This window comes from Capricornis sumatraensis, chromosome 14 (genome assembly GCF_032405125.1).
Source record: "Capricornis sumatraensis isolate serow.1 chromosome 14, serow.2, whole genome shotgun sequence".
Lineage (NCBI taxonomy): Eukaryota > Metazoa > Chordata > Mammalia > Artiodactyla > Bovidae > Capricornis > Capricornis sumatraensis.
Window position 1 is genome coordinate 47,252,241 of NC_091082.1, and position 23,742 is coordinate 47,275,982.

General features: G+C 39.6%; 1 protein-coding gene across 5 annotated transcripts in view; it reads left to right on the forward strand.

Moving 5' to 3' along the window:
* The window catches only part of DNM3 (dynamin 3), a 634,763-nt gene that overhangs the window by 598,961 nt on the left and 12,060 nt on the right, over nt 1-23,742 (forward strand). For 3 of the 5 annotated variants that reach the window (XM_068986589.1, XM_068986590.1, XM_068986588.1), the window contains 3 exons: nt 6,485-6,649; nt 15,484-15,710; nt 16,316-16,552. In XM_068986589.1, the coding sequence (XP_068842690.1) occupies nt 6,485-6,649; nt 15,484-15,710; nt 16,316-16,552 (629 nt within the window). Of the gene's footprint in view, nt 1-6,484; nt 6,650-15,483; nt 15,711-16,315; nt 16,557-21,474; nt 21,512-23,742 lie in introns of those variants that run through there. The other 2 variants (XM_068986592.1, XM_068986593.1) reach the window with 2 other exon arrangements.

The window sequence follows — 23,742 nt, forward strand, 5'->3', positions numbered from 1 at the left end:
CCCTGGATCAGGTGAGGCTCAGTGTTTTCTCCTGTAATAGGGCTATTTCTTACAGATTGGAGGTGCAAATAAATGCCCCTTTGCTTCCCAATGTCCTGACTACAAATACTGCTCACATCTGTAGACATCTTTAGACTGTTAAAATCTTTATATCAATTGAAATACAATTCTTAATGCAGATAGCTGTTTACCCTTTCCGGGCAAATAAGAGGCTGAACTCATTTGTAGGAATCTAAGAGATCGCAAAGAGTCGGACACGACTGAGCGACTGAACTGAACTGAAGAGATCATGCTGTATAACAATACCCCAGTTATCTGGAGCTCAGTCACTCAGGTTCCTTCAGAAACAGAAATCCAGTCCCTCAGGAAATGGCCTGGGTTGGTTAGTTTTTTCCATCATTTATTCCACAATATTTACGAAGCTCCTGTTATATGTAGGGCCCTGTGCTAAGTACTAGGGAAAAGTAATGAGCATATTCTCTCAGCCTGTCTTTGAAATTTTACCCAACTCTGAAGATCCATCTCGAATGTTGCCATCAGTAAAGACTCCCCAGAAGCCCACCATGCTTGAGCTCACCTTTGACTCACTAATTCATCTGACACCGTGTTGCCCTTCTACAAGCAAGGTGTGTGGTTTTAGGGTTCATTTATGTCTCTCACAGTCCACATTAGACACTACGTAAACATTTGTATTGACTTTAGTGAAATACCTGTCCCAAAATACCAGACCACAGCCTCGATTATCCTCAAAGGCTTCCTGGAGCATGATTCTCCCACAGTCTTTTTTATAAGTTTGATTGCCTGCCTTTCTGGCCTCTGCAAATTAGAAGTGAATGGGAATGGGGAAAGGTTTTTACTGAAACAGTCTCCATAATGTGGAGCTGGAAGATTCAAAGCAGCATTACCATGGCAACATATTTTCATAATGATGACCTGTTTCACTAAGAAAAGTTAAATTATATTTTTTACCCTTTGTTTGAGAAGGAAATGGCAACCCACCCCAGTATTTTGCCTGGAGAATCCCATGGACAGAGGAGCCTGGTGAGCTACAGTCCATGGGGTCACAAAGAGTCAGACATGACTGAGCAACTAACACACACACACACCCTTTGTTTACAGTAGTAGAGAACCGTATAACAATAATAAGATGCTGGTTATGTGAAAAAATCAATTGTGTAAATCTGGAGGTTATCTCCCCAAGTTCTCCGCTGGTGAGAAGAGACATAGCAAAGCCCCCTTGAGCTCTGTAGTATGTTTATGTGCATATTCCTGACAGGACCCTTTGTATTTCTGTTATTTCACTTTTAAAGAGTGCAGTCCTGTGCATGTGTGCTAAGTCAACTCATGTCTGACTCTTTGAGGCTCTATGGATTGTAGCCCATCAGGCTTCTCTGTCATGGAGATTCTCCAGGCAAGAATACTGGAGTGGGTTGCTATGCCCTCCTCCAGGGGATCTTTCCAACCCAGGGATTGAACCCACATCTCTTATATCTCCTGCATTGGCAGGTGAGTTCTTTACCACTAGTGCCACCTGGGAAGCCCCCAAAGAGTGCAGTCACCAGCCTTATTCATATGGTTTCAAGATCCTCAAAGAAGCCTATGAAATAAGTAAGAGCTTTAAGGAAAGGAAGGAGACAAAGACACAACATGAAAAATAGACATCCTGGTCAAGCCCAGAGTTTTTCTTTAGTGGATGCTTTGAGGTATGGCAGGAATTATTTCTGATCTGGTTCCTTCATTCTTTGACCTGTTGAAGTTTCAGGTCTTTGTGTGTTAGTAACCCACTCCAGTGTTCTTGCCTGGAGAATCCCAGGGACAGTGGAGCCTGGTGGGCTGCTGTCTATGGGATCGCACAGAGTCGGACACGACTGAAGTGACTTAGCAGCAGCAGCTCAGTTGTATCCAACTCCATGAACTGTAGCCCGCCAGGTTTCTCTGTCTATGGAATTCTCCAGGCAAGAACACTGGAGTGGATTGCCATTCCCTTCTCCACTCAAGTCTTTAGGAAAAAGCTTTTAAATTAAAATTTTATAAAGCAGCCTGTTTCTTGAATACTGTGTAAATAATATTAATTTTTACAAGCAATTCTAAGTTGTTATTTTTGATTATTTACATTGCATTAGATTTCTCAAAAGCTATTTAGAAAAAAAAGACAATAGGAAGGCCTGTCCATTGTTATTTTTCAAAGGAAAGCTGATTTTCACAATATTATTCACATTTTGTAAACAGCATCAATGAACCTACACATAAAAGGTTAAATGTTTGCAGACCATTCTTTTTTTGCCTCAAAGATCAGAGACAAATTACTATTTTTATTTTACATTCCCTTGATGAGGATAATGATAAACAGCTGTCACTTCAGTGCTTAGACTGCAAAGAATCCTATCACAATCCTATAATTTAAACAAAGAAAAAATACACAGTCATACACAGTATTCATACAGAAAAGAGAATCATAGAGAATTTGCTTAAGGGAGCATTTGCTCTCTGCAGTTACTTGGTTAAAAGAAAAAATTCTACATATGTACATTTCCCCCATTCATCTTAGACATATTAGAAGGGACAATTACTCCTTTCTTTCTAAAATCATAACTTGAATTCTGTGACTCCCCATCATGCCCATGGTCTTATCAGAGTAGTTAAGATTTGCATGTAACTACACATCTACTAGGATTTCCAAAACCTAAAGAGAATTTCTAATTATTTTACTGGTTATTCTGAAATGTTTCTTCTCTTTTTTAATGTTGAGAATTGAACTGTTCAGTGTTCTCTATTCACTCCAATTTTTTGCTTATTACTTGCATCTGGTTTCAAAAAGTGGAAGTCAATGTCTTTTGCATATTTTGATATGCAAAAATTAAAGCAAGGCTAAAAGTTAAGTATATGATAAAGTGGGAATATTTAGTGTTTCTATATGAAAATAGAAATGGTGGTATAATTTTCCTGGTGTTTCATTTTCCTAGAGGTTCTTTTAATAAATACTGTTTATTCCAGTTTTCTCCTTTGGCTCATTCATATTTTTTATTTTTACAACTGTAAGTATTTAAATATCATCTTTTCCTAGAAAATCTTTTTACATTTATTATTTTATCTGTGAAACTGATTTGACAAATTATGGGTTTTTCCCCTTTTCATAATAGTTTTTTTTTTTTTTATACCCAAGAAAAAATAGAAATTGGCTTCCCATTGTATCCAAGGATCGAACCCAGGTCTCCCACAATGCAGCCAGATTCTTTACTGACTGAGCCACCAGGGAAGCCCAAGAATACTGGAGTGGGTAGCCTACCCCTTCTCCAGGGATCTTCCTGAACCAGGAATTGAACCGGGGTCTCCTGCATTGCAGGCAGATTCTTTATCAGCTGAGCTACCATCATAGCCCCTCACATTATATTCACCTTTTATTTATTGAACGCCTCAGCTCTCAGAGCCTCAGCATTCTCTTAAGCTGACGATAACAGAGGTACCCACCTCCTAAGGTTGTGGTGTGGATCTTCTATGTAAAGTGTTCAGCACAGTACCTAGAACACAGTAAGTGCTCAAAAATGTTCCTGGCAGAGAAAGTATGTTGATGCTAAAATGGCATCATCCCCTTTTGTTAAATACGACAGCAAAATCCCAGTATGTTTCAGGTCAGAGAGACGAACTAAAATGCACTTTATCTATTATGGAGATATATACTGCTTTATGTAAAAGACGTTTTCCTCACAAAGCTGTAGGTCATGTATTTTCACTTGATATACACATGATTTCATCATCATTTTATCATCCTCACTATAATCAGGGCTTCCCTGGTGACTCAGATGGTAAAGAATCTGTCTACAGTGCAGGAGACCTGGGTTTGATCCTTGGGTCAGGAAGATCCCCTGGAGAAGGGAATGACAACCTAATCCAGTATTCTTGCCTAGAGAATCCCATGAGCGGAGGAGCCTGGTGGGCTACAGTCCACGGGGTCGCAAAGAGTCTGAGGCAACTCAGCGACTACTACTTTCACTTTCACTATGATTAAGTAGTTCAGTTCAGTTCAGTTCAGTTCAGTTCAGTCGCTCAGTCGTGTCCGACTCTTTGCGTAGTGGATCCTAATTCATCAACTTGGGATTTCTCTCATCTCCAATTTTGATGTTAGAGATCTTGAAATGTACTGAGGCAGCTTCCTTGATTTAAGCAAAGCCTTTTTAGTGTCAATTCCTCCTCCTTCTTCTCTTTCTCTGCTTTGTGCTAGCTGCTGAGAAGGGAGAATTAAACAAGACCCTGGAGTCTAATAGTGGGAGAAGCATAACTAGGCTGGATATAAATCATAGATGGTAGTACAAGACACAGATGAAGTACTGTGCAGGGAGTGATGGTGGGTCTAAGGGCCATTGGGAGTTTGTCTAGAAGAAGTGATGGTGAAGCTGACTTTTAAAAGATAAAAGGTCTTCACAGATGGGAGGAGGGGATTCCAGGGAAAGAGACTAGCTTGTAGAAAATACGGCGATTTAAAAATACTAGTTTGCTATTTTTATATTACTTGAATTGAAAATGTCTTGTGCTCAAATTTTTCAACTTAAATTTTCATAACGTGTGTTGAGAACCAAGCAGCTCTCTAACTCATTCTATGAATATTCAGAAAGGAAAGAAAGAAACTAACACAAGGCCCTTGGCTAGGTTACTTCATATGCATTATCTCATTTAACTTACACAAGTTTTCTCTGGAAAACTTGTGTATCCCCATTTTAAAGTTGGGGAAGCTGAGTCTCAGTTACATTAAATAAGTGAGGTGTGGCCACACAACCGTACCTGATAAAGCCTGAGTTTAAACCTAAAATTTTACTTTCAAATACGATACCGTTAAGACAACGTTGCAGTTACCACTGATTCTTGGAATTTAAGCTTAGTGTGGCACACAATCTGCAGTAGTTTTTAATGCCCTGGGAAGAAGTTTTTTTCACTGCCTTTGCTGACCTTCCCTCTATCACTTTACCACTTTATCACCCTAGCTTTTTACCTACTTATCCCAAATCCTATTGTGCTTATATTACAAATTAATAATAAAAGTAAGGAACTACCTGACTTACTTCTTTCAGTGACCAAAGAGCATTTAAAAAGAAATGGTATAGGGATAGGGAAACAACTGTCATTATTGAGACTTCTAATCCCCTCTCTTGCTGCAGCAGCAGTAAGATGCCTCAGAAATGTCCTCCAGTTGTCATCATGAAGTATGCGATTCGGCTCTTAGGTTTGGAAAGTAACTGTTGTGTTTTAGAGTGAGCACATATTATTTTAATATTTTTAAGGTGTTAGAAAAGCAACAGAAGCCTATATAAATGTTTAGAACTAATTTCTATCTCTGTTATTGTTGATCTTGTGGCCTACAAATATGCCTTTCACACATACGTATTGATCCAAAGTTAACACTTATTTATAGATCTATTTAAGCAATTCAGCACAGTGCTTTGCCGAGAACTGATTGGATGATTAAAAACCTGGCAGATCGGAGTAGGTACATTTCCAAAGAAAATTACTTCATGTCCACATTGGAAGCAATAAATTATATCCCCCCTTTTTTTTGCATTAGTAATTAAATCTTTCCAAATGCTAGAAAGCAGCCAGACCACTAACAATATTTGTATCATGTTCTGGGGCTTAGATGGTTCAACCTGACTTGAAATGGAGACCATTTATTCTAAATTGATTTCAATGCCAAGCCAACAGGTCAGCCCTTAATGATGAAGATGCCCAGCCCAGCCTCTGGTGGATAAGCCAAAATTAATTAACTCAAGTTGCAGAGTATAGGAAACAGATGCTTCTCTCATGTTGCACAAATAAATGCTTTGTGTTTGGATGTATTCTGTTTTATTCAAAGAATAACAAGTTGGAAGTTAAAACGCTAAGTTTTTCACAGTGGAGCCAGCCTTTAGTAGTGATGACAGAAGCATGAATTTATAGAACAAATTCCAGCAAGTGCATGGAAAAATGCATTATCCCCTATATCTCTTATTTTGGCTCCAGGCCAGGCCGAGGAGACTTAGTTTTAAATCTGGACTGATCCAAGTGTTGATCCATTCCAGAGCAGACCTAGGAGTTCCAGAACAACACCAAGGTTATTTCTAATCTATAGAGTCCCTGGAGACCCCTCCCAGAGGTTTACATCTGCATCAGATATTTGGATTCAGTTCTTTGGCCAACTTGCAAATGGCTTAAGATTACATTGTTCTCTAGAGGTATGTTGTTAGCTGCACTGTTTATCTGATTGTCTGTCTAAACATTCATTCAGAATCCCAGTATTTTGCTTTCTCTTGATTGTGGCAGGCTAAAGGTAGAACAATAACTGCATGGTTCTGATCTCTTTTCAGAATAAATGGCTGTTTGATAAGATAAAGATGTTACCATCTGGTAGTACAACTTCAAATTCAGTAAACAGAAGTCAATCATATGATAATGTCTGGTATTTTTTTTCTTCTGAATCAATGTGAAATAATCCTTGTTTTTCTTTCTTTTCTGTTAGACTGAAAATGATGAGAATGGCCAAGCAGAAAACTTTTCTATGGACCCACAGTTGGAGAGACAAGTGGAGACCATTCGCAACCTTGTAGACTCTTATATGTCTATTATCAACAAATGTATCCGAGACCTAATCCCAAAAACAATAATGCACCTTATGATCAATAATGTAAGTGTTTATCAGCTGTCTCATTTTTAACTTCTAATTCCATACTAGCGTGGAAATTGCTCACACTCTCTTCAGCTTCTTTGTGATGTTTTCTGGATGGTCAAAACACCTATTACCCAGGCTTATCATTTTCCATTACAAGTGGTAATTGACTGAGTGGAAGGGAACTTAGGAAAGAAAACATAAAACTTCTAGCTACAGTATACTGGTATTTCCTATTAGCTGTCTCCTCTAGAAGGGTGTGAATTTGCTCATGATAAAGCAGAGCAAAAATACTATAGTCAAGGAATAAATTAGTTGCAAAGCCAGGAATAAAACCAGATACCCTGGCTTCTAGACTTTGAAATTAAAGGCAAAAGATATCTATTCTTTTCTACATATTCATACAGAATATGGTAATACAGTTCTTCTCACTGTCTAAAAATTATAGAATACTATTTTAACCTAGAAAAGGGCTTTTTGCCCTATCCCCATGGATACAAAATGAGTTTCTTTTTCTTTTCTAAGGTAAGATGATAGAACCAAGGATCTCAAAGTAATTGATCTATATTTCATAGAATCTTTTCCTTTTCATGGTTATTTTTATAGCAGTCAGGAAATGATACTTAAATTACGTGGTCTGGTTGGGTTCTTTTGGTAGCTACTTTGCTAAACTATAAATAATACTGCAATTTATTTGAGAACTTATCTTTTAGATAAGATAGGCTATAATGGGGTGTTTTATAGCAGGGTTTTCTGATTCTTGAAAAATGCAACACCAATTTTATTCCTTGTTATCTTCTAAGGACACATATTTATTTAAATAATATATTATTAGCATTTGCTTGTAACAAAAATTAGATGGTAAAGCACAAAAGAGCCCCACCCTAGAATTCAGGAGAAACCTGGATTCTATACTTGGTTCTGTTACAAACTCTGTTGTTGTTCAGTCTCTCAGTCATGTCCTACTCTTTGTGACCCCAGGGACTACAGCACACCAGGCTTCCCTGTCCTTCACTGTCTCCCTGAGTTTGCTTACTCATGTCTATTGAATCGATGATCCCATCCAACGTCTCAACCTCTGTTGCCCCCTTCTCTTTCTGCCCTCAGTCTTTCCCATCATCAGAGTCTTTTTCAATGACTCGGCTGTTCGTATCCAAACAGCCAAAGTATTGGAGCTTCAGCTTCAGCATCAGTCCTTCCAATGAATATTTAGGGTTGATATCCTTTAGGACTGACTGGTTTGATCTCCTTGCTATCCAAGGAACTCTCAAGAGTCTTCTCCAGCACCACAGTTCGAAAGCATCAGTTCTTCAGTACTCACCCTTCTTTACTGTCCATCTCTCACATCAGTACATGACTACTGGAAAAACCATAGCTTTGACTATACGGACCTTTGTTGGAAAGTGATATCTCTGCTTTTTAATACACTGTCTAGATTTAACCTGAGACAATCCTTTGTGTCTTTCTATTTCCTCCATATATAAAATATGAATCATAAAAAGGTATCTGGCTTAGTTATTTGTTCCCCAAGATGGTATATATGGAAGTATTAATATAATGAAAAGTATAGTTGTAAGGAACTAATATGGCTGCCTACTAAAGAATTGAAATAACCATTATCCATATATTAAGATTCCTTTCAAAATTCTAAGTTTGACAGTTTGTTATTCATGATGTATGAGCTCCTTGACTTGAAGACCCCAGTCACATGAGCAATCTTGTTTTTAACTCACTTTATTTTCATACACATTTCATTTATTCAAACAAGGTGAGTAGAATGCTTTGAAGTATCAGCAGCAGGTAAGCAATGTATTGGAAATATATTGGAAACTATAAATTATATACTTAAGCTTAGTCAATGGCCTGCTGTGTGACCTGAAGCAAATCATTTGGCCCCTCTAGGCTGAAGTCAGTCACTTCTAAAACTACACTAGGAACCCTGAGCTGCCCCCCAGAATTGTCAGAGAACATAATATATGTGACTCTATGCCATTTTGAAAAATATAAAGTACTAAACAAATAGTCTGTGTATTTTTCAAATTACCCTCTTAACTTCACTTAAATGAGTTCAGGTTGTTTTGCTGTGGAATCCAGGCACTTGCTTATTTAAACATTTTCCTGATTAAGAATCATTTATCTTTTCACTGTTTTACCGAGAGTCATTAGTGCTGCCATCAGTTCAAACGCTGCTCTGCTCTATATTAAATCATCAGCACAGGAAATAGCGCTTCCTGTCTATAGCTGTGAGCAGTGGCTTGACATAAATTAGTCAAAAGGGGGAAAAAAAAACTGATTGCAGATCTATCCTACTTTCACCTTCTCAAGAAACACACACACACAAAGAAACACGAGGATAATTGCCCTTACCCCTCACCACTCACTTGCTTTATGAGATGGCAAAACCCCGACCTAAGGGTATTATCCATGGAAGTGAAGCTCTGCTGATTGTCCTCAAGGAGACCTCACAGAAGAGTCCTGAGAAAGAAGACTTCAATTAAGACTTGATCTCCAAGGTCAAACCTTGCAGCAGAGATTGATAGGAATGTGGAGAAAGTGAAAACATTATGTAACGCTGGATTCTTATGACATTATGGCTCTCTTTGTTTGAATATAACTTTTCATATCTACCAGAAAATAGTTTTATACATCTAGGATGATTGCTTTCCTTTGGATATTATTTTATCCACATTTTTACCATATATGTAAAAGTATATAGAGCTTCCCTGGTGGCTCAGTGGTAAAGAATCCATGTGCCAGTGCAGGAAATGTAGGTTCAATGCCTGGTCTGGGAAGATCCCCTGGAGAAGGAAATGGCAACCCACTCCAATATTTTTGCCAGGAGAGCCCAATGAGTCCATGGGGTTGCAAAGAGTTGGACATGACTTAATGACTGAAGAACAAAAATGAAAGTATATAGTTTTATATATGTGTGTGTGTATAATATAAATTTATATGTATAATTATGTATATGTAAAAACAAACATCCCTTTTTTAAAAAATATATTCTCATGACGTCTTATGGTGTAGAACGTCTGACCCCTTTTTGTTCATTCCAAAAGCACCCTTTTGAGTACAAGAAACATAAACACACTGAACACCCAGCACTGTGTCATACATATGTGTTGATTTTTTTAAAAAACTTAAAGTGAAGAGATCTTCAAGTGAGAGAATTAATCATAGAATCATAACAAGAAAAATAAATAGTTTGACTCCTCATTCTGAATTCCATCTACTTAACCCTGCTTTTCTATAAATGGTTGTGGGTGAAAAAGCTAGTTGTTCCTGCAGAACTGATAAATGCCTAAAACCGGGTCCTCTGTTTGTTAACTATCACTATTGAAAGCCAGGCTGTGGCCTTTCCTCTCTGAAATGGGAATGGCTACTCTGCCTTCTGAAAACGAATATGTTTCAGCCAACTTTCATAAAGTTCAGAATTTGGTGGGCAGTTTCCTTTGAAAGTTTACATTAAGTGTTCTGCCACTCAAGTCTCCATATGGAATTGTTTAAGAAGTTTAAAGCCAGCAATAAATGCCTCGCCTCAGACATACTGTAAGCCTTTGTCTATTGAAATGCAGCAGCTGTTTCATTGCTTAAACATACCAGGTAAGAACGGCACAAAGAAATAGCAAGTTTATGACAGGCAGTTTTTCTGGACAGGCTACAGGCAAAGCGACTGAGTTTTGTTTGAGACTTTAAAGAAAACACACATATGACACCACATAGCAGGCACATCTTGATGGCCTCTTCTTCTAGCTCACACTACCAGAAGTTCTCGATCAGAGAATCAAGAAAGTGAATCCAGCTTTATTTGAAAAGTGTCAGTGGCAAGGTGGCACATAAGTCTGTGTTTGAACCCAAAGGACAGCCACCTGTTGGGTACTCATGATTTTGTTAAGTTTCCAATGAAGAAGCTGAGGCCCCAAGAGGCTAAGTGACTTGCCCAAGATCACACAGCTGACGGTGGCAGAATCATGACTAAAATCCACCTCCACGTCTTCTCATTCATGGTCTGATATTCTCTCCAGTCCACCACCAGAGAGTGCATGCAGCAAGGTTCAGAACATTCTAAGTCAGTCTTATCAAACTAGGGGGGTGGGCTCTGATCCCCATAGCATATACATAGGCTGTCTTCCCAGAGGGTTCATTTTCCTTGAAAATTTGATTAGGGTTTGTTTGAATACGAGAAACAATGTTTTGAATCTTAACTAGTAATTTAAAACATTGCTCCTCGTAGTCAAACAAACCCAGCTAATACGAAATAGAATGTAAAGTTTTATGAAACATTTTAAGAACCAAATATGAAACCTAGAGGCATTTCACACTTGGAGCCTTTACCCCTGGACCCCTAAAGGTCTACTTTCACTCTCCTTGCCCATTGGCCCTTTGGTAGAAAATTAGTAACATGTGCCCTAGTTTCACAACTTATTGTAACTTTAGTGTGTATGAAGTAGAGTCTTATTTTAAATGTTCATTATCTGAAGGGAAAGAACATCTTAAATACCAGAGCACTAATTTATTTCCACCAGTCAAGCATTCTGTATCCTGCTCAAGAAACAGATCCCAGCTAAGACCCAGAAGCCTCACAAGCCCCGCTTTTGCTCCTCTCCACCCACCACCGTCACTCACCACCAAGGGTAACTCTCCTGCTTTACACCATAGATTAGTTCTGCCTATACTTGAACTTTGGAATCATACAGTATGTACTTTTTTCTGCCCATCTTCTTTGCTCAACCTTTGTGAGTCAAAGGATATTCCTTTTCAAAGGAAAACTTGGTTGGTCCTTACCAAAATGAAATCCCTGGGAAACGGAAAGCAGTCTTTAGTAGAAATGAGAGAATTGTGAGATGCCAAAGAATCTATAAATTCTAACCAAGCGCCTCTCTAAAGCTGAACACAATTAAACTTCTTAATTAAGTTTTTATAGGTGTATTCATGTGAATGAAACTTATCACTGTGCCATTCTGTGGCCCCTCCCGTCTCGAAACAAAAAGGTTTTAAGGAAATAGTCTTCTAAGAAACTGAATTGTATGAAAATTCTATAAATATCTCTTCTATTTGTGAAGGCTTTAAATGGTTTTAGTAATAAAGACGAAGAAAGTTAAGGATTCAAAAATACTGCAGGTTGCTAGAGAAGGGTTAAAGTCAGAAAGAGAGGAAAACATGTGGAACGTTTTTAATGACCTCACATTCCTTTACACTGAGCAGAACGACATGGCGCAGTAATGCCTGTTTATCTAGCCTGTGGAGTTTAAACTGGAATGAGGCTTTGTGCGTGAGAATTTTTTGGTGAACCTCACAAAGATGTATAGGTTATAAGGTGTTATAATTAAAGGCGTAAAGATTCTTTCAAATCTCACATGCAAGTATAATTAGTTTAGGTCATGTTCTGTAAGGTATTTTCTCAATGCTATCATTTAAAAGGGATCCACTTGGCCTCCAATTGTGCAGAATCCTTGATTTAAATATTTGTACCATTGACATACAAACTGCTCAGAAAGTCCCTGAAGTGTCTGGAAACTCCCCAAAGTCCCCCCTACCTTTGTTCCAGTTGTAGCATTACAAAGTGAGGCTAGCAGGAGGAGAAGAGTTTTAAATTTTCTTACGTGCAAAATAAATGTTAACTTCACTCTTCATGAACTGTGTCACTTGATGCTGGCACTATTGCCCTAGCTGCCTACCTCTATATACATAATCCCAATTTAGACCTTATACTATAAAAAAATAGCTTTTGTTGATGGAACACTGCCTAAATGCTAGGCATCAAGCCTACCAGGCTCCTCTGTCCATGGAATTCTCCAGGCAAGAATACTTGAGTGGGTAGCCATTCCCTTCTCCAGGGGATCTTCCTGACCAAGGGATCAAAACAAGGTCTCCCTCATTGCAAGCGGATTCTTTACCATCTGGGCCACCAGGGAAGCCCTGGCATCATGCTAGGCAATATATATTCACTGTTTCACTGAATCCTTGCACCAACTCTTTTTTTTTCTTTTTCTTATACCAACTCTTGAGGCAGCTCCTACCCTTAACCTGATTTTGCAGATCAGGAATCTGAAACTCAAAAATGTTAAGTTTTTTGTCCAAGAACGATAAATGTTAGAGCTAGGACTCAAATTCATTTTTGGACTGTGACATGTGGCTTGTGGGATCTTAGTTCCCCAACCAGTGATCGAACCTGTAGCCCTACATTGGAAGCATGGAATCTTAACCACTGGACCAGCAGGGAAGTCCTGTAGGACTCAAATTTAGAGCTGTCTTTCCAAAGAATATGCCCTTAACCACTGTGCTATACTGCCACTTTCTCTTATGCTAAAAATTATTCATATTATTTCAGGACATTGCCAAATCTATTGGATAGTAGGCAGGTTTTAATGTGTAACATTTTGATGTGAAAGAGTTGATTCAAGGCAGATCTTTGATCAGAATACCAAAGCAGGCTCTTATTATTTTATTTCATGGTTTGTTTGACAGTTGCTTCTTAATTCAGATCTGCTTTAAATCTATTCTTGGAAGGACCTTCTTTTAAATTGTGTTTAATAGAGTCTAAGTGATACTCCAGGAAGATGTAAAGCTTCAAAAGAGCTTAACCCAAGTGATGGTCAATGCCAGGAAACTTGTCTGGTTTTGAGTTTGGAGTCACACCATCTCTCCAAGTACTTACACACCTCATAGTGGAAGATTTGTGCAAACGTGTATGACTCCTTGGGTACCTGCAAGTGTGTTTAGCAGTAAATAAATCTTCAAGGAGGAGAACAGTTCTTAAGCCAAATTTACTGTCTTTTCACTAAACTTGAGTTTCCTTGACTTCCACTCACCCAAACTTCAATGCTTGAGGGGTCTTTGTTCCTTTCTTCCTTGCCTCTCATATCCAAACAGCACCAGGTCCAGCTGCTTTTTCCTTTTAATATCATTTATCTGTGCCCATATTTTCTATTCTACAGCAACCATGCTAAATTAAACCCTTATCATTCCATAAATCTGCAGTGGTCTTCTGACAGAATTCTTTATCTCTACTACCACTCTTGCAAATTCTTTTACAATCACAGCCAGATTGACTTTCCTAAAACTCTCTTTTATTATTTCACTTACTTGCTTTAAAAGCCTTCCATGGCTCCCCATTGCCAAATGGAAAAAGTTCAAATACTTTTCCTTGGCTTTCAAGGCCTTCACATCTGGCCCCAGGTTACCTGGCCAAATTTACCTTCTACAGCTATCACACATAAACTTTCCCTTCCACCAGACAGTTGCCTGGATACATCTTATGTATTAGATTGCTTCTACATTTAAATCACTCCTAGTTTACAGAATATGTACAGAGAACAGTGTTTATTTATTTCACAACAGAGCTGTGATTTAGCTGAATTCTCTGATTAGTAGAATTATTCACATGGTTTGATACCTTTAAAAAACAGTGAAGTTATGTGTTTTAGAATCTTGTCATTTCTGAGTTAAAAAATTTAACTACAACCCAGGAATCTTGAGCATCTGACAGGTGTTCTGTTGTCTGCTTGAATTTGTAACAATTAAATATACTCGCTTTTGGCCTTTCATAGATCCAGTGACTCTAGATAAGTGTTAACTTTCTCTTAATAGGGGCATTGAAAAATCCAAGTTGGTTTATTCTTCTAGGCTTAAGTGGCATACTTGTGTACCACACTATAATCATGATGCTTAACTGTAAATTATCTTTTCTAGTCACTCAAAGTGAGGCAAGGGGGTCATGGAAAAGAGCACTAGACAAGTCTGAAGATGTGGGGTTCAACTTAATGTTGTGTGACTTTGGGCAAGTTACTTAACCTCTCTGAGCTTCATTCAGTTCCTTCATCTGTAAAACTGGGATAATAATACATGCTTCATATATATGCAGTGAGAATTAAATCAGATAACTTGTGAAGACACATTGGATTTCATTGATTCTTACATTCACTTTTTTCCACATTTAACATTTCTGACACGAAGATGCATGTGACACTCAGTGATACCTTGGCATTCTGTCGTAGTTTTGTTGACGGTGGTTTTCCTTTCTTAGTGCCATGTAGAAGAGTGGTGTGTCTCAAAATCGGGGGTGTCTTAGACTTGATGAAATACAGGTACTGATTCTCTCTCCCTCAAGGCTATGTGACAACGCATCCTTTCCATTCTCATCCTGCCACAAAATGCCCCTCCCCAAAGACTCACATGAGTTGGTCATATTTTAATTTGTTTTCTTATATGGAACTTTATGTCATATAAGGTTAACTATGGAACCTTATGTCAGTCTTCATCACTGTTAAGCTCTGGAAACCAGAGAATGTATCACTTTTTTTGTAAATGACCTTGCATAATTATATATTATTCTATATTTAATAAATATTCTCTTACTGGTACTAATTATACTTTTGAGACAACATGGAAACCTGGGGTCTTAATAGTATTCCAGTGATTTTTGGTAAAAGATAGGTAAAGGGCTGAAATACCAAGGAATGCGTAGCTTGTGTTACTACCTAAGTTTCCCCACACCGTTGTTTCCTATTGAAAATACCACCACTTACCTGCTGGCACTTTCCCTCGTCTATAAACCAAGCAGCCACAGACGACACTGCAGAAATGCTTGTACAACCAATAGGCCTTGTTCTGACGATGGCGAGGTTTGGCCCTCTTTTCAACTAGCTGTTTTTCTTTAGTATTAACAGCCATAAGACAGAGAGGAAAGTTACTGGCATTGGGAGACTAATGAAGAAAGAAGAGTAAACATGCATGATGGGTCCCCTTTCCCAGAGTGAACTTTTGTGGACTTTGTCCACAGGCTCTGAACCAGTTTATCATTCAGTCACTCATTCATTTCCATTTTTCACTTTTCTGCGGTGACTCAACAGGTTAAAGATTTCATAAATTCCGAGCTCCTAGCACAGTTATATTCTTCAGAGGACCAAAATACCCTGATGGAGGAATCTGCAGAGCAGGCTCAGCGCCGGGACGAGATGCTTCGAATGTACCAGGCCCTTAAAGAAGCCCTCGTGGTCATCGGCGACATCAACACGGCCACGACGTTCACGCCCGCACCACCACCTGTGGATGACTCCTGGATCCAGCATTCCCGCAGGTAGGAAGGAGGTGCCCCCAATGCCAGAGGCCTCCCAGCTTGTCCAGAGTCGTTTTCTGAATGTGCTTCCCTAAGCCAATATGAACCTAAAGCAAAAAGAGGAAAAGGAATATTTAAGTTCAGGAGGGAGAGAGAGTCAGATAGTCTCAGCTCCTTTCAAAAACAAGCACAATATACCTGGACAATGGCATGTTATACAGCCATTAAAAAGAATAAGTACTGAAGTGAAAAGACAGTCTAGTTAATGTGAAGCTTAAAAAAAATTTAAGTTGTAGAATGTTGTGTACAAAAAAGCAATTTATGCACACACACACACACACACACACACACACACACACACACATATATATATATACACGAGAGAGAGAGAAGATATTATAGAATATAGATAAAAAGGATACCCAGGAAAAGATACTGGTTGTCTCCACAGAGGAAGGGGTGGGGAAGGAAACTTCCTTTCACCTTTTACCCTTTTATAATATCCCTAATGTGTATCTGAGTTAGTCAGACAGTACTTTTTTAAATGTAGTCAATTATAACATATTTTTTAAGGATAACTTCTGATGGAAAGGAGGATGGGCAAACTGCTGTCTCTCTGTCCCCAGGTCCCCCCCTCCAAGCCCCACCACCCAGAGGAGGCCAACGCTGAGTGCACCTCTCCCGCGACCCACGTCTGGCCGGGGACCCGCACCCGCCATCCCCTCCCCGGGACCCCACTCAGGGGCGCCGCCAGTGCCATTCCGGCCAGGCCCATTACCTCCTTTCCCCAACAGCAGTGACTCATTCGGGACACCTCCACAGGTTCCATCTCGGCCCACTAGGGCCCCTCCCAGCGTCCCGAGGTGAGTGTTCTGCACGCGGCCAAGTAGGGTGGTTGGGGGGTGGGATGCTCGTGGGTTCTCTTATAGCATGACAGACAAAATTGATTTGGAAAAGAAAAGGGCAAAGATACTGTCCTACATGTTTGCGGTACCCCCTCCCCCTGGAGAGGAATCATAGGAAGATTGCTGAGCCCATGACTCCATTTAGAAACCAATATATGGACTATACTCTCCTTTCTCTACTGGCACAAACTAAATGAACCACAGAAACTTAGGTCCAGATGAATGACATTTTGGCAGCTGTTTGTAGAATTTGACAGAGAGCTTTGAAATGAAAGAGCCAGTGGCTGGTTTGCTGCAAGCTGTGTGCTCCCTAGGTCACCAGAGCATCACAAGCTAAGGCCTAGCCTCTTCTATTACCAGAGGAATTCTATAAAACCACTGACTTCAAGGAATATTATCCATCTGCCCTCTGAACTTTGACCCTTAAGCCCAATGTCACTAACTTTAATGTAGGCTGAGTAAAAATCTGGCTGATTCATCTGCAATTGTTTTTTATTTTAACACAGACATATGACTGCTGTATGCAGTCACTGACAATAAATAAAACAGAACATTGTACATTTGAATAATACATTTTGGCATTTATAAGCAGATTTTCAGGCTTAATTGTGAAACAAAATAGCTAATAAATAACTGAAACTTGAAATCATGTACACCACATACAGTTGAAACTATAGTCTCACCTTCATACATTTACAGTCAATATATTAATTAGAGATTTTGAAAGTACAGGGAATTAGGGTTTTGTTTTTTTTTTTCAACATCAGAAATTTAAAAAGGAAAGAAAATAACCCATAGAGAAAGCTAATTTTTTAGAAGTTCAATTCAGAGGATTAAAATATTTGTATACTCCATGAAGGAAAACCTTACTATGCTTGTACTGTCAAAAGAGAAGTGATTTCTGCCCACCCATGAAGTCTGAGTCACCTCACCCTCTAATTACAGTGCTTACATTTATTTCAATGTTCAGGGATGTTGGGTGTAATGAAGAGAAGAAGGGGCGTCCTAAACCACTAAACAAAGGGAGGTGTAGAGGAATAGAAGGGAATGTGAAATCAGAAGATTTGATTTGCCACAGGTCTTGGGCAAGTCAGACTGAGCCATGAGTTCCTCATCTATGAAATAAAGACTCAACAAGGTTGTTGCCCAAATCATATGAGATGGGGTATTTGAATGAGTCTCATCAACTGTAAATCACGGTGGATGTTATTACCATCACCATTGTGGTCCCTATCAGAGAGGATATGTGTACTCTCAAACCATTTTTTTTTTCCTCTAACCTCAGTAAATTTGATTTATACTGAGGACTTGGAACTGAGCTAAATTCTAGTATTGATAATAAAAATGATAATATTTATTGAGCTCTCAATGTTTGCTTTGCGGGCGTGTGTGCTCAGTCGCTTTAGTCATGTCTGCCTCTGGTGGCTCAGTCAGTAAAGAATATGCCTGCAATGCAGGAGACCCAGGTTCGATCCCTGGGTTGAGAAGACCCACTGAAGAAGGAAATGGCAACCCACTCCAGTATTCTTGCCTGGGAAATCCCATGGATGGAGGGGCCCAGTGGGTTACAGTCCGTAGGGTCACAAAAGAGTCAGACACAACTTAGTGACTAAACCACCACCACCACAATGTATGCTAGTCATTGTCCTGAGAGCTTTGCAGGTTCATTTTTGTTTCATGCTCACAACAACGCCACGAGTTAGGTGATTGTCCATTTTACAGACTAGATGCAGAGGTTAAGCTGTTTACCCAAGGCACTCAACCAGGCCCTAACAGAGTTGGGCTTCAACACCAAGCAGTCTGACTCCAGAGCCGAGTCTCCTAACCATAATGTCAGGATTTCTCCACCTCAGCGCTATGGACGTTTTTGTTGAGTGGGTCGTGCTGTGCATTTTAGGACGTTTAGCAGCATCCTGGCTTCTACCCACTGGATGTCAGTTGCACTCACTGAGTTGTGACCACTGAAAATGATTCCAGACATTGTCACTGGTTTGGGGGAGTTAATCTCCCTCCCCTTGAGAACTTCTGTACTGCAGCATTCAAAAGACTGTCCCTTCCAGGTAATCAAGCATAAAGGTCAGTGCTGAGCCTCACTTATAAGCAAAATTAAATGATTGTTTTAGGAAACTTAAGATTGACTGGGAAAAGGTCTGCCATTGTGCCAAGAACGTATGGAGGCCATTGGGGGAGGGCTGTTAGAGTCCCACATAGGAGCCTTGAAGTCAGCTATTTTGTCTGTTTAACTATAAGAAGGAACCAGAGCAACCTGGGAATGCCTGTCTTCAGGAATGAAAGTGCATGTCTTTGCCTGCTCGCTTGGCTGCTTCACCTCTTGGGTTCAAATAAGCTGGCTTGCCAATACCCTTCAGAGATACTGCTGAACGCTAAATTGATTTGTTAAGCCAGGTGGAGTTGCCCTTGGTATTTCTGAGCTCGCTCACAGAGGGTAGCCGGCAGGAATCTGCCTCCGGAGCCTGAGCTGGAGAGGGAGACCTCCAGGTTTTAGTCGTCTGCACTCGGGAATTTATAGGACAACAGTTGTGTTACTCAAAATTTTTAGAGATTCTCAAGTTAGAGCCAGAATTAATTTGATCTGGCCTTGCAAAGAGTCTCAAATGTAAAACAGAAATGAGAGTTCTGAGTACAAGAGGAAAGTTGGTTGTTTTCTGCTGAGCCTTCGAGTTTCAGCGCCAGTTCTGCGCATTGGGAGGGAAATCCCTGGAGGGGCAGGGGGTTGGTCACCTGAGAGAGAGCAAGAAAGACTCTGTTAGGATCCTTATGCCTATTAAAGTTTAGCTTTAGATGGAGAATTCTGACCACATAAAGTCTGTTTTTAATAAAAGCCAGAGCGGGAATCCTACCAAATGCAAGCCAGAAATGAGGTTTAAGATTTCAAAAAAAGAAAGAGAGAGGAAAGGAAAGAGAGACAGAGATAGAAAGAAAGAAAGAAAAAGTTGAGGGAATTCTTGTGGAAACTTCACCTTGTTCTATTTATTTATGTATTCTCTTTTCCCTCCATGACTTGCCTCCATTTTCTCTATTAAAATCTAAAAAACTTGAAATGCCATTATCCATCATCTTCAGAAAACCAACCCTTAGCTTTCCGAGAAGGAAATTTAATTTTTTTCCCCAGTCCTTTGCTTTCTTAAGGGCCCTTTCTCCCCTTTTATCTGAAACCAGAAACTCATAATATGACAAGACAGCACAAGGGGTACCCCACCAGCTCCCTGTTGGGCTTTAATGTTCCAAAGGCAGAAACTGAACTTTTAGCAGCGAAAGATTCTGCCATTGTGTGCCCGTGCTTAGTTTTCTTCTGGATAATTCACAATTTCATTAGCACGTTGTGATTTTCACCTTTAAGCGCATATATTTATTATGACCCTATTCAGACATAATGAAAGCGCTTACAGTTGTACAGAAACCATGAGTGTTCTGGGTATTTTGGGGTTTTTTTTTTAAGTGATTATTATTGTATCTTTCTGATTCAATGTAAAGGAGGAGGAAGGAGAGAGGCTGGTGGAGTCATTTTTGGCCCAGGTTTTCTCAGCTGCTCAAGCTGTTCTGGTTTATGTGCATGGAGCCTTTCAGTGAGGGAGCTAGAAATATTGCAAACTACATGCCTGCTTTAATTAATTCCTCCTGAACTAGGGAAGCATTTCTGTCCCAAAGAGTCTCACCAGCAGGGAGAATTCTACCATTAGAAAGTTGATTGTACACAAATCTGACTTGGGGAACATTTTCTGTTGCTAGAAGTTTTCGTGTGTCCCCCTCCTCTCTCACCTCCATCAGCTTCTCTGGAGAGGCTAAAACCCAGTTGGAAAACCCCATTTAGTCGTGTCCTTGTTTAGCACTGTTTTCTTAAACAGACATCAGTACCTCTTTAGGGGCCCTATTCTTTTACTTGAAGATCCTAATGTTTGACCAAACACTAAGTTTAGGGCTGATGTAGTTATTTTCAGTTAGAGCTTCTTAAAATTAGCTAATTGGGAATCACAGCCTTTGACATTAACAGAACAAATTAACTGAATCAAAGTGTGTTTTTCCTGGCAACGGTGACTTTGGCATTATTTTATTCATTTGTCTTCTCCCCTTTCCTTGGACTAAGCTATTTTGCAACGGTCAAAAGGGGATAAGGGTGGGAGGAAGGGTCTCTATCCAAGGAAAAGCAGACTTCACTTACCTCATCACCCAGTCTTCTATTTAAAAAAAAAAAAAAACTTTTTTAAAAATAGAAGTCCTTTCTCTTAACCACCCCGTCACCAAGTCTGATGGTGTCTTTTAAAAGTGATACAAGTGAATCAGAGGAAAGGTTAGCTTTTACTCCAGCTCACTCACATGACAGAAACACAGCATGAATATCAAGAGTGCTGCACAGAAAGAGTCTCTGGGGAGGCCCATGGTGATACTGGGGTCCCTGCCTTGCGGGGACAGCCCTGGAATAGCATTAAGATTACCCCAGGGCCTCCCACTTGCACTCTTTCCAAGACTTAGTTTCCCTGACTTTACATGGAGCACCTTGAGAGTCTCCTCTCAGCCCCACATTCTCAGTAATTCATGGTTCAACTAACCATAGCAAAAGATAAATCAGTTCTTTATATGAAGAGACAGTCCATGCATGCATTTTCTTTTCTTTACAGAGGTAAAAGCCCTTTGATTCTCTTTAATCTTGTTTTAAATGGTTGACCTTGATGTCTTCTGTACCGTATCTCTTTTATGCATACATATTTTATGCATTGATTTAACTGACAGGTAACACAGAATCCCTTTTGCCTAAGGATAAGGCTCCCCTGTTTCGTTTTGTTTTTAGCCAGTCCCCCAAATTTTGAATAAGAGAAAACCTGTGATTCTTATGAGTGTATCTTTGCATCCCTAATATCAAGGTTTGGTGCCATGAAGGACGAAGCTGCCGAGCCTTGAAGTCGGGGGCTCAGGGTTCACAGACAGTTAAGCAACTTGTGGGACTAGCCTGTATCTGACTCCTCAACAGTCATGTTCTGGAAACATCCTGACTTACTCCCTCCTCAACAGCCCTCTAAAAGCATGACTTCTTTTAGCAGCTGAGTGTCTTTGGATGAATGATGAATTCATCTTGTGATTTCTGATTTCAGCCATGAGCTTTCTATTTTCCTCACCATCTTTCTCCTTTAAAGAACAAACAGATAAATTTATGATTAGGTGTTCTGATTTTTCAGGGAACAGTTTTTATATTTAGCAACTGGATTTAAAAGTCAAGCAAGGATTTTTACAAAGTATAATTGCTGAGACTAGAAACACCTTCAAAGGCATTCTTTCTGATTCTTTATATTTGAGGGATATTGTGAGGCTACTGTGTCACAGAATTTGTTACTGAAACTCCAAATGTAATTAATAATTTGTTGTAGGTTTACCATGAGTTGTCATGATGCTTAATATATTTTCATGAATATAGAAATTTGGCCACAAGATGTTCACTAAAGAAAATGTCTTTTAATTTTATTTGAGCCTCTCTATTAAATATTTCATCAAAATCATTCAAATACCACAGTGATTCTGGTTGTAACATATTAACTCACTAGAGTGGATCAATGGTTAATGTCAAAGGTTTTCTTTCTTCAGGGTCTTGGTTTCATTCTAGTTCGAGTGGAAGTAAATTAGTCTGGTGGTTTCCTTCTTGGGTCTAGCAAACTTGAGTTACTTTACACAAATATCTCCATCCCACCACAGTCCAGACTGAGTGGCAGTCTGTTTAGGTCAGGCTCAGGAATGTGGGAGCTTTACAGCTGTGTCAAGGTAGATTTCAGATTGCCTTTTAATTTTTAATGTGCCCCTTATCTTACTTTTTTAAACATCTGATATTGCAGGAGGGCACAAGAAAAAGGAAAATAAGAAAGGATCTACATGAGACAGTACAAACAACAGAAATGCAGACAGAAAGCAGGGCAATAAATATGACAATAGACCATATACCATCTCAGCCCCATGGTAACTGGCACTGAGTTAACGAAACAACTTCTTCCACGTCTCACAACAAATAATAGCAAATAGCTCTGTCATTGTTCTTGTTTGGGGCTCTACATTGCTAAGCTTCAACAACGAAGGGAAAGCCTTTCTGAGTTTCAGGGTAGCCCGTCTGCCCCTGGTTTCACCTGATCGAGGAAAACAGCCAAGACCGGAGTCTGGCACAAGAGCCACTGTCCAGTGAAAAATGCACAGTCAATAGTTGTTAGTTGTCCTGTAGCCCGTCAGCAGCCAACTGTCACCAGCTGGAATCTGCTGAATGTTCCTGCATACAAGTTGATGTCAGCGGAAAGAAAAGAAAACAATTCTACCCGGTGTAAGCAGACCCACAGTCTTGCAGACGCACACAAGCTAGTACTTCTGTTTCATCACCGCCCTCTTTTGTCTCCCTCGCTGTAAGAAAAGAACGGTTTTATGGGGAACGATTTTTCATTTTCAGGCAGTTATGGTCAGATGGCATGTTTTTCAGTGACTTCAGAGATTCATGGCACAGCATGATCCATGGCTCTTTCACCTCTAAATTTTCTGTAAGCAGCCAGCTCCAAGAATGAGCTGCTGGACACTTCTTCCTCCCTCTGATTTATCAGTTACGAGGAAAAAATCAGAAGTGAAATTTAGCTTACTAGAGCCACTTCAGCCAATAAATAGCCAGGAAATTAAACATGAAAATGTAAATGCTGCATTTTTCACTCAGAATATGCATTATATGCCTACCTCCAGTTGTATGAGAGAGGAACTGAGGATTTAACTGAGGGTTTGATGGCTCTGGTCTACTTGTCATAATTTTATTGCTGCTTAAATATAGAATTTTTAAATGCCCTACATCGAAACCCTCAGCTTACTGTAGCCAACATCTTGTAACCATTGTCTAGGGGAACCTCTGAATCTAAACATATATTTACACCCTTTAGTTGCCAAATGAAATCCATCTGGCTTACCCAATGCTGTTTCCAAAAGAATATTACACTTTTAGTCTAGCCAGTATTTTTAAATGTAGGAGAGGAGGTGGGGGAGTGGGGGGCATGTTGGAAAGGCACTGGGTTTGTAAGAATCTGCCTGTGTACTAATGCCACATTACCAGTATTTAGATAAAGTTTAAGCTCATGTGGCAACTCTGACCAGAAATAGAATTCCTACGGAGGGCAGTGTCA